The sequence below is a fragment of the Fusarium venenatum genome, assembly GCF_020744135.1.
Source record: "Fusarium venenatum strain MPI-CAGE-CH-0201 chromosome Unknown EDB82scaffold_1, whole genome shotgun sequence".
NCBI classification, from domain to species: Eukaryota; Fungi; Ascomycota; class Sordariomycetes; order Hypocreales; family Nectriaceae; genus Fusarium; species Fusarium venenatum.
This window is the reverse complement of record NW_027072129.1, coordinates 8,767,217-8,781,761: the sequence shown is the minus strand read 5'-3', so window position 1 is coordinate 8,781,761 and position 14,545 is coordinate 8,767,217. Positions and strand designations below refer to the sequence as shown.

At 49.1% G+C, this 14,545-nt stretch overlaps 5 protein-coding genes across 5 annotated transcripts; 3 read left to right on the top strand and 2 right to left on the bottom strand.

The window, feature by feature from the left end:
* Positions 1–6: 6 nt before the first annotated feature.
* EDB82DRAFT_521640 (uncharacterized protein) lies at positions 7–2,495 on the bottom strand (the record flags this gene model as incomplete). Its single annotated transcript, XM_025726567.1, has 2 exons — positions 7–1,437; positions 1,485–2,495. 2 exons carry the CDS (start codon positions 2,493–2,495, stop codon positions 7–9), a joined length of 2,442 nt encoding a protein of 813 aa, XP_025588349.1.
* An 862-nt stretch (positions 2,496–3,357) lies between these two features.
* EDB82DRAFT_91285 (uncharacterized protein) lies at positions 3,358–4,600 on the top strand. The gene has a single exon (XM_025726578.2). The coding sequence runs from the start codon at positions 3,624–3,626 to the stop codon at positions 4,287–4,289; it is 666 nt and encodes a 221-aa protein (XP_025588350.1). The 5' UTR covers positions 3,358–3,623; the 3' UTR covers positions 4,290–4,600.
* EDB82DRAFT_472363 (Thg1 C terminal domain-containing protein) lies at positions 4,398–5,403 on the bottom strand (the record flags this gene model as incomplete). The annotated part of the gene is made up of 5 exons (XM_065607977.1): positions 4,398–4,616; positions 4,664–4,768; positions 4,816–4,904; positions 4,954–5,126; positions 5,177–5,403. 5 exons carry the CDS (start codon positions 5,401–5,403, stop codon positions 4,398–4,400), a joined length of 813 nt encoding a protein of 270 aa, XP_065465851.1.
* Positions 5,404–5,982: 579 nt separating this feature from the next.
* On the top strand, positions 5,983–7,421 carry EDB82DRAFT_424571 (WD40-repeat-containing domain protein; the record flags this gene model as incomplete). The annotated part of the gene is made up of 2 exons (XM_025726600.1): positions 5,983–6,341; positions 6,389–7,421. The coding sequence occupies 2 exons, from the start codon at positions 5,983–5,985 to the stop codon at positions 7,419–7,421; spliced, it is 1,392 nt and encodes a 463-aa protein (XP_025588352.1).
* A 1,171-nt stretch (positions 7,422–8,592) lies between these two features.
* EDB82DRAFT_420930 (uncharacterized protein) lies at positions 8,593–13,979 on the top strand (the record flags this gene model as incomplete). Its single annotated transcript, XM_025726611.1, has 3 exons — positions 8,593–8,949; positions 9,007–13,895; positions 13,952–13,979. The coding sequence occupies 3 exons, from the start codon at positions 8,593–8,595 to the stop codon at positions 13,977–13,979; spliced, it is 5,274 nt and encodes a 1,757-aa protein (XP_025588353.1).
* Between the last annotated feature and the right edge of the window lie 566 nt (positions 13,980–14,545).

Genomic DNA, 14,545 nt, shown 5'->3' with positions numbered 1-14,545 from the left:
TTACTCTTATTTCGTACTGTGATCACTATCATAGCTGACCATGGCAATATGAGTATACTCTTCGTCATCACTGGCATTCGAATCAGGTGTCAAGGGTCGTTGCTGATGTGTATCGTGCGAGGATTCAATAGGTCGTGTAGGCAGAGGAGGGTTTTCCTCTTGTCCAGCTTCGACAGGTCGGCGAGGAATGGCAGGTCTGTCTTCATGCTGAGGTTCGGTAGGGCGTCGAGGTAATGGTGGCGTGGATTCTTCGGATTTTTCTCCTGACTTCTTTTCGCTTGCTACAGGGCGACGAGGAAGTTCTGGACCTTCGTCTTTGTCCTTAGCGACAGGACGTCGGGGAAGGGGTGGGTTTTCAGAATCAGACACCTTCTGCTGCTGTTCGTGACCTGGAGGCTGTGAAGGTGAGACGAGTGCCGGGGGGGAAATGTTGAGCCCATGGAGATCTCTCTCGATCTGCTCTTGACTGGGCGACTGAGGCTTCTCTTGTCCCTCCAACGCTGTTCCTTCAAAGTCAATCAACTCTCCCTCAGCATGACGATCCTTCATAAGAATGAGCTCGTCCTTTTCGATTTCCGAAGTAGCCTTGATGCCAACAAAACCGCACTTATTGAGGATTTCACCGATAATGTCGGGATATCGAAGATGTCCAGAGACCGTGTCACTTAGGTCAAGGTTCTGAATACCATCGACCTCTTGGATGTTTTGCAAGCCAGAAACACCCATGGAGAGGCTATGAGCACGATACACAAAACCAAGGATCAAATCATTCTCCGAGTATACGTTGAAAATCTTTCCCGAGACAACGGTGCGAAGGGTACGCCAGTGAGGGGATGCAGAGGGAGCAGGAGCGCCAATAATGACAACAGAATCAATGAGACCAAAGGCTTGTCGCTCGGCAAGAGACTGTAAACAAGCATGGATCGATGTGGCACCTAGAGAATATCCAATCAGTGTTACAGGGCGTTCTCCTTGGACCTTGTTGATAAGAGCATCAGCAAGAAGCTGTCCTGCCTTTCGAGATCGGTTGTGAGCATGGCCAAAGGGGTTGTCAACGTTAGAAGCGACAGCGAGCAGCTGAATAGGCCAAAGTGCAGCAAGAAGCGTGGCAAAAACGGTACGCTTCAGAATCTCCATCTTGACCTTCTTCCAAGCGAAAGACTCGACCATAGTTCGAAGCGCATGTCCAAGAGCGATGAGAGACTTCATTTCGTAACGCAGGGCAAACACCTCAGAATCGTCACCGAGAACACGCCAGGGTTTGGTTACATCATCCTCGTCACGCAGCCAGCCGTTGATTCCAATCGTAACTCTAAGGCGCCGCTCTTGTGCTTGTGCTTGATCCTGTTCAGCGTTGAATATCTCACCCCATACTCCCTTGAGAGGTATAAAGCAGAAGTCTTCAATCTCCTTAGCATATTTGTCCATCATTTCACCCTGGTTCGTGTTAGCTAGCGAGACCAAGAAAGTATATGGTAACATACCGTCATTTTTCCACCGTAGGCGCCGAACAGAGCACCCACAAGGGCACCGTTCATCCAAAAGATACCCAGGAAGCTCGCGACACCTCCTAGACCTACACCACCAAGGATGCTACCAACAGCGCCTGCAACCAATGGAGCTGCCAGCCCTCCGGTGACACCTATAACAGCTGCTCCAGCGACAGATGCAAGGCCTACTTTCCAGAACCTACTAAACTTGTTCTCCTCTCGGCGCTTGGATGCTTCGGCTTCGGCAGACATGACTTCCTGCTGTTTGTCCTGATCCTTGGAAGATTCCAGAAGAGTCTTTGCAATTTCCATCTCTTCCTTAATGATGAAAGTCTGGGGAAGCTCCAGGGATGAAGCAAGGTACAACGCCAGCGCTCGGGTATGGGCAGAATACTTGCCCGTGGACAGAAGGAGCAGCAAGATGCATGAGACGGCCTCCCGCCTATCAGCAGCGGGGATGGTAGTCAATCTTGTCGGGATTGGGTGGTACAAGGACTGGAGAGAAGCAATATCTGCAGATTTGTCGACCTTTACTTCACCGAAATTGATAAGATTTTCACCCTCCTCTGGTGTATCAAGCCTCTTCTTTTCGGCAGCTTCTTGGTGTTTGCGTCTCTCGTCCTGGATCTTGTAGTCATCCTTGACACGAACAATCTCTTCAAGTTTCGGCATGAACTCGTTTTTCCATCCCTTCATATGCTTGATGGCAGCTTTTTGGATGCGCAGTGCCTGTGCTGACGGCTTCTTTGGCTGTTGCTCTTGCTCTTGAGCCCGCTTGTAGAAGTCGTCATTCTTTGGTGTTGACGATCTGCCTTCATCCCTGGGTGTCGAAGGTCCACCTTCATCCCGAGGGGTTGATAGAACAGGACCCAGCTCTTCGTCAGATGCCTGGAGTTGATCTATCATGTAAGAGGTGATCTCATCAACGAGTTTCAGCAGAGCTTGACGCCGTGCGGGGTTGAGAGTGATAACGATTTGGCGAGGGTCCGAGCATGTTGGCGCCATGTTGGCGGTATGTTTGTTACAGACACAATCGCTAATAATATGGCAATTTTGTTGTTGATGGTAGCTACCGGACGTCGTCTTAGTGGGGACAGCTGGTCTTATAGCAGGAATGGATATGTGATGTCAAGAGGGAGCATATCCTCAAGCTAGTCCGTGAATGTGCACAACCACCTAAGAATACCTCAACCTCAACCTAGGCGGACTTTTAGGTAGTGTTGTGTGTTGAAGTAAGGAAGCCCATAGGCTTAAAGCTGAGCCGACCTGAAGTCTTGGTGTAAGGTACAAGTGGATCGTTGGTTGTTGGGGGGTCGATGGTTACAGCGTGTGATGTAATCGCTGGAGCTGACAAGTGCTGAGCCTCTGTCACGTGCAGCACATCGATAAGATTGCAACAATGAGAGTAGCAAGTAAATAAGAAGTGCAGTCTAAATGTTCCAGGCACGAGTTTTAAATGCCATTTGTTGTTAAGGTATCTTAAAACAGTTGTGGCGTCTTGAGCTCCGTTCGATCAATGGAGGCTTGCAGATCCAACGTCATTGACACAGGTGCTAGGAACCAGAAATACAACCTTACTGAATGCGTTATCTTGAGTTGTGATCATTACATATGAACTGAGTTAATGAACGCTCGAGAATCAGGGTCTGTTTTGATAATCGGAGGTATGCGTCGTGCAAGGGGGGACAATAAAAGTTCTTCTATCTCATCTTGAGTAAGATATTCCAAGGCAAAGAAGATGGGGTAACTGTGAGGCGCTATGTGAATGACTCAAGTTTGACAACAAAGTCATACTTGTATATTAAGTGATTTATGGATAAATATCCAATTTGAAACAGCAAAACCATTGACGATACTACACAACGTAATATATGATATAGATACATGATGTATGCCTCCAAACAATTGTAATACTTAACTCCAGGGTAGCATCATGGAAAATTGGCCTAGACCCGATAAGATTATCAGGGGTCCGATAAGCCAGCCCCGCTAAAAAAAATCCCAGTCGCAACTCTCGAAACTGTCCGTGTTCTTCAACACTTCGGCATTTGTTCAGCACTTTCTTTAACTACCTAACTTGGGACTGCGACGACCCCTACCTAATTACTAGAAGGGTCTCTTAATAAAAAAAAGATGGATGCACATGCGCTGCTATCCTCCCAAGGTTGGAGAGGTACTGGCCACTCCCTCCACAAGACCGACGACTCGATCGGACTCGCGAAACCTCTACTCTTGAATCGCAAAGACAATACTAAAGGACTGGGCCAAAAACAACACTTTACCAGTGATCAATGGTGGATGAATGCCTTCGACGAGCAACTTAAAGGCATCGACACTTCTAAAAAGGGAAAGGTGGTACAGACTCTCACCACCGGCAAGCTCAACGTTATCGACAAGAACCTCGGAAGATACTCTGTCTACTCAACCTTTGTCCGAGGCGGGTTCCTCGAGGGAACAATAGACAGACTCAACCTCAATGACTCAAGTGCAGAGTCGTCGGATACGGATTCCAGCGATCAGAAGGACTCGAGTAAATCCGACAAGGACAAGCCTCGAAAAGAGACCAAGGAAGAAAAGAGAGTACGAAAAGAAGAAAAGAAGAAGCGCAAAGAGGAGCGTGCAGCAAAGAGAGCCGCGAAGGCTGCGCGCCGAGAGCTGAAGAAGTCAAAGAAATCTTCCAAGTCATCCAAGTCGTCCAAGTCATCAGCCGAATCAAGCGACGCAGACGAGGAGAAGCGAAGGCGACGGGCAAAGAAAGAAGAAAAGAGAAGGCAAAGAGCAAAAGAGGCTGGAAAATAGAGGATCACAAAGAAAAAACGGGGTTTAATGGCATATACAGCGAGAACATGTTCATGGAGTTGAGGTTAAATGGGATTTTTTTTGGATGATACCCCATAGATGTATATTTTACGTCTGTTTCGGAATCTTTCCTGGCTTGTTTGAAAGAAGCCATGGTCTTCGATCCCAGAAATCGTCCTTGATAATGTCCACGTGCTCCACAACCACGCGAGCCTTTGCGCGACTCTTCTTGTCCTTGTCTTTTTGTGTCTTGGATTGTTGAGTTGGCTCTGCCTGGGAGTCGATGGTCTGCGTGATATTGTGAGAGCTTGGGTCAACGAGTTCGTACTGTCTGAATTAGTGGGCGTTTTTGGCACGAGAATGGGAATACATACATCGCGGAAGATGACGCTACCCTTCTTGTAAATCTCCGGCTCGTTGTTGTAGTTGATGGAGCATTCCGAGAAGAGAATTTCGTTCTTGTCTGCTGCGTATGTTCCCTGTAATGTGTCAGAATGTTGGGTGTCTAGAAACACTTGCGACTTACAGCTAGCCTCTTTTCAGCCTCCTTGTTGTCAAGGCCCTTGACCTGAATCAATGACCAGAAACTGGTGTTGTAAAGATTGTTGATGTGACCTTGCTTGTTAGCACTGAAACCCATACTGGCATACTTTGGAATACTCACAATCAACTTGCCGCCAACTCATGTAATCGCGGAGATTTTGCACGCTTGGGTAACACACTGCTCTCCCGTCAAAGGATGGCAGCGGAGGCGACAAGGGGGTATCCGGGAAGTGAATGGACCAAGAATATACGTAGTTGGCAGTGAAGGTAGATACAACAGTGCTGACAAGTTTACTGAGACACGGTAAGTCGAGGGTTGAGTCGAGGGGAGAATAAATATGTACCTGGCTCTTCGCTCAAACAAAGTGCATGCTTTGTGAAAGACGAAACTAGTGGGCTTGTTATTACGAGACATATTTTGCATATCCAGTCCAACGAACCTGTACTCGTCACTGACGCCATACGCGATAGTGATATCTGGAAGTTCAGTCACAACTGCTTTGGCAGCAGTGTTCATGAGATCCAAGGCTCGACGATCATTTGGCTTCTCAAAAGCATACTTTGCACACATTCTCAACAGAGTCAGTCTGATTCCCACTGTTCAACGGGGTGTTTACTTGGTGAAGCCCCTGCCATCGATGCGAACCACAATCCATGTGTTGGGCATTAAAGCATCTGTCGTCTCGAAATTACGGACATACTCGAATCTTGCAAATGATTAGATACATGTAACAAGCCGATGCGTGGCTCCCAAAACTCACTTGGAGTTCGCCATCTTTGTGATCTAATCAGTGCGAAGCCAACAGTGAAATTGATGTTGGCGCAGAACCTGCACTTTGCTGGTGACTGATATTTAGGTATGAATCAGAGGGGCTTTGTGAGAAATGTTAGTACAACTTGAGCGTCCGTAGTGGAGAGAGACTCGGTACCACAGAGGGGTGCGATGGTCTTATTTGCATACATCAGCCACATTTGTTGCTTGCACACCTGGAGTGATGGAAGGTGGGGCTATCGCAGCCTTGCAGATCAATCAACATCCACCCAAGAAGCATGACTGAAGCCAAATTCTAGTCCTACACAAACACTTATTTAATTACGGCATTTTCATTTATGATAGTGTTTTAATGCTATCTTTAATAGTTGCGCCAAAATGAATTTGTTACTCTCAGACGATTATCTCCTCCAGGATTACCCCGAGAACATCACGAATACCATCCGGTCGGGACATGCGACAACATTGCGCTTCAACCGCCAGGGAGATTACCTAGCATCCGGCCGAGTCGATGGAACAGTTGTGGTGTGGGATCTCGATACTATGGGAGTAGCCATAAAACTGAGAGGTCACAATAAGAGCATCACATTTCTGAGCTGGTCGCGATGTGGACAGTATCTTCTCACAACCTGCCAAGGGTGGAAAGCTATCCTATGGGACCTCCAGGATGGCAAACGCCTGCGCGAAGTTCGCTTTCGCGCGCCCGTATACATGGCTGAGCTCCATCCGTGGAACCAGTAAGACAAATGCGACCAGTCTAGACAGCTCAGCTAACATGCGCCAGCCTTCAATTCGTCGCAGCACTCTTTGAAGAGCAGCCCGTCCTCGTCGACATTACCGACCCCGTCGATGTAAAACACATCTTACCATCCGCACCGAAGCGACCGAATACCGATGACTCTGCGTTACGCGAGAAACAAGCAAAGGAAGATGCCAAACAGATGACAACCTGTGCGGTCTGGAGCACAACTGGAGATCACATCCTTGCTGGCACGAACAAAGGAAAACTAAATATTGTCGACGCAAAAACCTACGAAATTATATACTCTGACAAGATATGCTCGGGAGTCATCACGACCATGAGAATGACGGTGTCGGGCCGCGAGCTGCTTGTTAATTCACAAGACAGAATTATTCGCACACTCCGCGTGCCTAACTTGCTAGCGGAAAACCTCGACCTCGACACGTTACAAGTACCGTTGGAGCACAAATTTCAGGACGTCGTCAACAGATTGTCATGGAATCATGTCACATTTAGTGCTACTGGCGAATACGTAGCAGCCTCGACGTACAACAACCACGAGCTGTACGTTTGGGAGCGTAACCACGGTAGTCTCGTATGCATGCTTAAGGACCCAAAAGAAGAGCAAGGAGTGATAGAGTGGCACCCAACCCGTGCGCTCTTGGCCGCTTGTGGTTTGGAAACCGGTCGCATATACATATGGTCCGTGGTGAGTCCACAAAAATGGTCGGCTTTGGCACCAGATTTTGCTGAAGTGGAAGAAAATGTCGAGTACATCGAGCGGGAGGACGAGTTTGATATTTACGCGCAAGAAGAAATCCACAGACGGCGATTGGATGCGGAGGACGAAGAAGTGGATGTCTTGACGGTCGATCCATCCAAAACTCTGGACGAAGACGAAAGTTTCCGGATGCCGATTCTGTTTAATCTCGGCGAGAGCGATAGTGAGGATGAATTCATCGCTGTATCCACCGGCACCATGAGACGTAGGAGTCCTGGGGAGGGTCAAAGTGATTTGGAGGAGAAACCACCCGTCAAGAAAAGCACGGCCAGCAGAAGAGGGCGGAAGCGTTAGTCGTCTGTACTTACTAACAGAGAACAAAGTGGCCTTTGTCGCAATGCGTTGCTAGGAGCTAGAGCTGCACGGGATAGGGATAGCTCCTAACAGAGCAATTGACAATTTCCATCCCAACAAAGAGATAAAACAAAACGAGTGGTGGCGTGGTAGTAACAGTGTTTAATGCATTTTGAAACTCCCTTATTAATAGAAAATAGTGCTCGGGCCTGGCGTGGAACAATTGGAGAGGAATGCCTTAATGGAGAAGAACTTATCATGAGACTTTACTGATGTAGTACCTGCGATTAAGTTTATGATACTTTCTTCAAGGACATGGTCTCTAGTAGCGATCTCTGACAATGAAATAAAGCTTGGCAGCTAAACATCAACTTCATAGATTGATCTATATTTTATTTCTTATCACAGCGGGAGTTTCTTTTGCCCCTTACAGAGCATGAACAATTGGAGGTGTTTCGCCTGAGTCACTGCCGGATCTCTAACGTCAGAGGGCGTGATTGGATCCATTATTCATAGGGGCAAAAGTATAGGTACTTGATAGCCTCATTAAAAAACGCGACTGTGCACCGGAGCTCTGTGCAAAAGTGCTTTAGTCAGCACGTGAGAACGTGCAGTGAAAGTCCCTGTACAAGCTTTTGAGCAAGCCTCAGGCAACACATAAAGCTCCAGACAGTCCCAAAAGGGCTTAGCGCGTAACCTGCTGCCAGCCGCTCTCAAGTCCAGATTCTTTCAGGCTTCCCCCGACTTCTCGCTTTAACCACGACAAACTTTGCCTACAACACAAAGTCATCACATCGCGCGTCGGGCATCGCGCGCAACTTATTGAAACAGCTCATCGACCGACATCGACCGATTGACGACATCGCCGACCGCGATTTTTCGAGTTTCTGCGACTTACGAGGTGGCGGCGACGGGGGAGACCAGCCTGAGGTTCACCTAGGCCCGGTTGGCCAGGACAGGCGTTGCGGTTCATCGCTATCCAGCAATCGCATTTGAGTGCATATATCATCGAAATTTTCAGCCTTGCGCTTTTAACAACTTACTTAATCGCAAACTTTTGCACTTTTCTTCAGCCTTTTCGCGTTTATTTACGTTCTGGCGCGCTTCCACACCTCTACTCTCGCTTCTCGCTCCTTTCTACTCCACGTCAGAACAATCACCAATCGCCACCATGGCCAACCTCTACTTCACCCACTCGAGCGCTCCGCTCAAGACAGTGGAAGAGATTCAATTCGGTTTGATGTCCCCTGAGGAGATCAAGAATATGAGTGTCTGCCACATCGTTTACCCCGAGACAATGGACGAGAACAAGACCAAGCCTCGTGATGGTGGTCTCAACGACCTGCTTCTAGGCTCAATCGATAGATCATTCCGATGCAAGACCTGCACACAAGCCATGGGCGAGTGTCCCGGTCACTTTGGTCACATCGAGCTGGCCAAGCCTGTCTACCATCCTGGATTTATCAAGAAAGTCAAGAAGATTCTGGAGATTGTTTGCCACAACTGTAGCAAAGTGCTAGCCGATACTGTTCGTCTCACTACTGTATGACGCTATTTGACCTTTGTACGCTAACCTCCTACTCAGAGAGATCCCGAGTTCGTTGCAGCCATCAACACTCGAGATCCTAAAGTCCGATTCCATCGAGTTTGGGAAACTTGCAAGAAGAAGAAGCGATGTGAAAACGACGAGCCGAAACAAAAAGACGACGAATTCGCCGCGACGCTCAAGACTGGTCCCGTGGAAGGCCACGGTGGCTGTGGTAACGTTCAGCCCGCTGTTCGGCAAGGTGCTCTGCAACTCAAGGCCGCTTTCGAAATTACAGTTGACGAAGATGGCCACAAGACGAAGAAGAAGGAGACAACACCTATCACACCCGAGACAGCTCACAGCATCTTGAAAAGGATTACTGAGGACGATCTAGTCAACATGGGCCTCAACTCGGATTACGCTCGTCCTGAATGGATGGTTCTCACCGTCCTACCCGTACCACCACCTCCTGTTCGTCCCAGTATTTCTATGGACGGCACTGGAACTGGTATGCGCAACGAAGATGATTTGACCTACAAGCTGGGTGATATCATTCGCGCCAACGGAAACGTGAAGCAGGCTATCCGCGAGGGATCGCCCCAGCACATTGCTCGAGATTTTGAGGAGCTACTGCAATACCACGTTGCCACATATATGGATAACGATATTGCTGGCCAACCTCGTGCTCTGCAAAAGAGCGGTCGACCCGTCAAGGCTATTCGAGCCCGTCTAAAGGGTAAGGAAGGCCGTCTCCGAGGTAACTTGATGGGTAAGCGTGTCGATTTTTCTGCACGTACTGTCATTACTGGTGATGCCAACCTTTCTCTCCACGAGGTCGGTGTGCCTCGCAGCATTGCCAGGACTCTCACTTATCCCGAGACGGTCACTCCTTACAACATTGAGAAGCTGCACCAACTGGTCGAGAACGGACCCAACGAACACCCCGGTGCCCAGTACGTTGTTCGACCGGATGGTTCTCGAATTGACTTACGACACCACCGACGTGCTGGAGCTATCTCACTGGAGTATGGATGGAAGGTAGAGCGTCATCTGATGACTGGTGATTACATCATCTTCAACCGTCAACCGTCTTTGCACAAGGAGTCTATGATGGGTCATCGTGTCCGTGTTATGCCTTACTCCACATTCCGTCTCAACCTGTCTGTCACTTCCCCCTACAACGCCGATTTCGATGGTGACGAGATGAACCTTCACGTCCCGCAGAGTGAAGAGACACGTGCCGAAGTCAAGGAGCTTTGTCTAGTCCCTCTCAACATCGTGTCTCCTCAGAAGAACGGTCCCCTTATGGGTATCGTTCAGGACTCTCTCGCTGGAGCATACAAGCTGTGTCGTCGAGATGTTTTCCTCACCAAGGAGCAGATCATGAACTGTATGCTCTGGGTCCCTAATTGGGATGGTGTTATTCCTCAGCCAGCTATTTACAAGCCCCGACCTCGCTGGACTGGTAAGCAGCTCATCAGTATGGTTATCCCCAAGGAGGTTAGCCTTTTCAATGGTACCGACTCTGGCGAAAGTGCCCCTCTTAAGGACGAGGGCCTTTTGATTCAGGCTGGTCAATTGATGTATGGTCTTCTTACCAAGAAGAGTGTTGGTGCTTCTGCTGGCGGTATTGTGCATATCAGCTACAATGAATTGGGACCTGAGGGTGCCATGGCTTTCCTGAACGGAGTGCAGCAAGTTGTCACTTACTGGCTTCTGCAAAACGGTCACAGTATCGGTATCGGTGACACGATTCCCGATGCGGCGACAATTGCCAAGGTTCAGGTGCACATCGACGAGGAGAAGGCCGAGGTCGCCCGCTTGACGGCGATGGCTACTGCCAACGAGCTTGAGGCTCTGCCAGGTATGAACGTCCGAGCGACTTTCGAAAACAAGGTCTCTATGGCTCTCAACCAGGCCCGTGACAAGGCTGGTACCACAACACAGAAGAGTTTGAAGGATTCCAACAACGCCGTCACAATGGCCTCTTCAGGTTCCAAGGGTTCGTCTATCAACATTTCACAGATGACTGCGCTTGTCGGTCAGCAAATTGTCGAAGGAAAGCGCATTCCTTTCGGTTTCAAGTACCGTACTCTGCCTCACTTCACCAAGGATGATTACTCTCCCGAAGCTCGTGGTTTCGTCGAGAACTCTTACCTTCGTGGCCTGACCCCTAGCGAGTTTTTCTTCCACGCCATGGCTGGTCGAGAAGGTCTTATTGATACTGCGGTCAAGACTGCTGAAACTGGTTACATTCAGCGACGATTGGTCAAGGCTCTTGAGGACCTTTCTGCACGCTACGATGGTACTGTTCGCAACTCTCTAGGCGACATTGTTCAATTCCTTTACGGCGAGGACGGTCTTGATGCTATGATCATCGAGAAGCAGAAGCTGGGAATTCTGAACATGTCAAATACTGCTTTCGAGAAGAAGTACAGGTTGGATCTTGCCAACCCCCCCGATTGGTTCAAGCATGATTACGAATTTGGCAACGAGTTGACTGGTGACAGGCCTTCCATGGCCCTCCTTGATGAGGAATGGGAGAGACTGGTGCATGATCGCACCCGGATCCGAGACATCAACAGGTCGAAGGGCAATGAGGAAATGATGCAGCTACCATTGAACATTACTCGCATCATCGAGTCAGCGAAGCGTGTTTTCAATGTGAAGGCCAACGACCGAAGCAACTTGCGACCTTCCGATGTTATCCCAGCAGTGCAGAACATGTTGGAAAACATGAAGATTGTCCGTGGAACCGACCCAATCTCGTTGGAGGCTGACGCGAACGCCTCCATTCTCTTCAAGGGACTGTTGCGTTCTCGACTTGCTTTCAAGGAAGTCGTCAAGGAGCACCGACTGAACAGATTGGCTTTCGACCATATTCTGGGTGAACTGCAGAACAGATGGGATCGTGCTTTTGTTAACCCTGGCGAAATGGTTGGTGTTTTGGCTGCCCAGTCCATTGGTGAGCCTGCCACTCAGATGACACTGAACACTTTCCATTTCGCTGGTGTGTCTTCTAAGAACGTCACCCTGGGTGTGCCTCGTCTCAAGGAAATTCTCAACTTGGCCAAGAACATTAAGACTCCCAGTATGGCGGTGTACCTCAACACGCCTCTTGCGAAGCAGGAACAAGCCAAAAAGCTGCGAAGTATGGTCGAATACACCAACCTCCGCTCTGTTACTTCAGTCACTGAGATCTACTATGATCCCAACATTACTGAGACAAATATTCCTGAGGATTTGGATATGGTCGAGTCTTATTACATGATTCCCGATGAAAGCGTTGATCCCACTGCAAACCAGTCGCGATGGCTTCTACGTATTACTCTCGACCGACAGAAGCTCCTTGACAAGGAGATCAAGATTGACGATGTTGCTCAACGCATCAAAGAGGAGTACCCCACTGATCTGGCGGTCATCTTCAGTGACAACAACGCTGATGAGCAAGTTATCCGTATCCGAACCATTCATACTGGCGATAAGGATGATGATGGCGACGGTGGCCGAATGGAAGACGACGTCATGCTAAAGCGCTTGGAAGCCCATCTTTTGGACACGCTTACTCTCCGTGGTGTCCCTGGTATTGAGCGTGCTTTCTTGACAAAGGGAACCAGACTTACCGAAGACAAAGACGGAGCGTTGCTCGCCATCAAGGACGACCCTCGTTGCACACAATGGTACTTGGATACCAGTGGTACTGCTCTCCGCGAAGTGTTGGCTGTGGATGGTGTTGATGCGTCTCGAACATATACCAACGATCTTTATCAGATTGTAGAGGTGTTTGGTATCGAAGCTGCTCGTTCGGCTCTGGCAAAGGAGTTGACCAACGTGTTGGCCTTTGATGGTTCTTACGTCAACCATCGACATATCGCTCTTCTTGTGGACGTGATGACGTACAGAGGTATCATCTCTGCCGTCACCCGTCACGGAATCAACCGAGCTGATACTGGTGCTCTGATGCGTTGTTCGTTCGAGGAAACGGTGGAAATCCTGCTTGAAGCTGCGGCGACAGGTGAATTGGATGACTGCCGCGGTATCTCTGAAAACGTCATGCTTGGACAGATGGCCCCAATGGGCACTGGTAACTTTGACGTTCTCTTGGATCCCAAGATGCTCGAGACTGTTATCTCGGACAACTCTCGCATGGGCTTGATGGCAGGCATGCCTACGAAGAGCGGAGATATTGAGGGAGCTGCTACTCCTTACGATACTGGTTCTCCTATGGCGGATTCAGGTTACCTGAGCATGAGCTCTCCTGCTGCCGGAAACTTCTCTCCTATCCAGGGAGCCGGATCGGACACGCCTGCTGGCTTCGATACCGTATATGGTGGCGGTAGCGTTGGCTTTGGCGGTACCGCTCCTATGAGCCCGTACAACCGTGGAGCTGCCAGTCCCTTCAGTAGCACTTCGCCGACGTCACCATTCAGTTACTCACCGACGTCGCCTAACATGGGATACTCGCCCACTTCACCTCTCATCGATGGTGGTGGCATAGGTCGATATGGACCGACATCACCGTCTTTCAGCCCGTCTTCGCCATCATTCTCGCCCACTTCGCCCATGTTGCGGCCTACCAGCCCAGCCAGCCCCAGCTACAGCCCGACGTCGCCAAGCTACTCTCCTACTTCGCCGTCGTCTCCTCGCCACTACTCGCCTACATCCCCGGCGCAGTTCAACTCTCCCACTTCTCCCAGCTACTCGCCAGCCAGCCCCAACTACAGCCCGACGTCGCCCAACGTGCATGGTGCTGGCCCAACCTCTCCATCTTACTCCCCGGCATCTCCCTCTTGGTCCCCGACATCTCCTGAAGCTTACTCGCCAACGAGTCCAACCTTCCAGAGGAGTCCTACGACCCAGCAGTCGCCTACCAGCCCAAGCTACTCCCCTACATCGCCTGCTTTCTCTCCCCGCACGCCGGGCCCGGGAACGTCTGGAAACCAATAGTAAGTTTTGTCTACTTTATTGCAGCATGTGCAGCAAACTAACAATGCAACAACAGCTCTCCTAACTCGCCCTCAAACGATTAATATTTGTGATTGAATAATGCATACGTGGCACAGGTTGTCATTTCAGTTTTCATGGTTCTTGGTGGGGGTTTTATTTTTTTAAAGCATGATAGATCCGCAAAAGAAGTTGGTAGGATTATACAATAAACGAGAAAATACAAAATCACATCAAATTGGAGGGAAGAGATGAAGTGATTCGTCTGCTTCTAAAGGGGCTAACCAAGAAAGTGGCCACCTGACCTGATGAAGAAGAAAAAAGAAATTGAGAACCAGGGCCTTTGATTTAATAGCTGCTTGATTTTGATGTACACTAGCGATGGGGTCGGTGAGGAATGGGGAAAGGCAAGCTACAATGAGATATAGGATGACGATCCAGATTGGAACCAAGACTTGACCATATTACAGCTGCTATATCAAGTAGGAAATTGAATTGGCTTATTTGCCCTGACATTTTCACATTTGCTGGAGCCTGTGGCTTGGGGAGATGGCGTCAGTATGTCTCTTGTTGGTGAAGCCTGGTCACGATTTATTGCAAAAATGTAAAATTATATATAGCATACATAATACATGAGTTATTTTGAAAGACA

Bases quoted from the DNA above. Each gene is read 5' to 3' on its own strand.
- EDB82DRAFT_91285 (XM_025726578.2), top strand. From the start codon at position 3,624: ATGGATGCACATGCGCTGCTATCCTCCCAAGGTTGGAGAGGTACTGGC.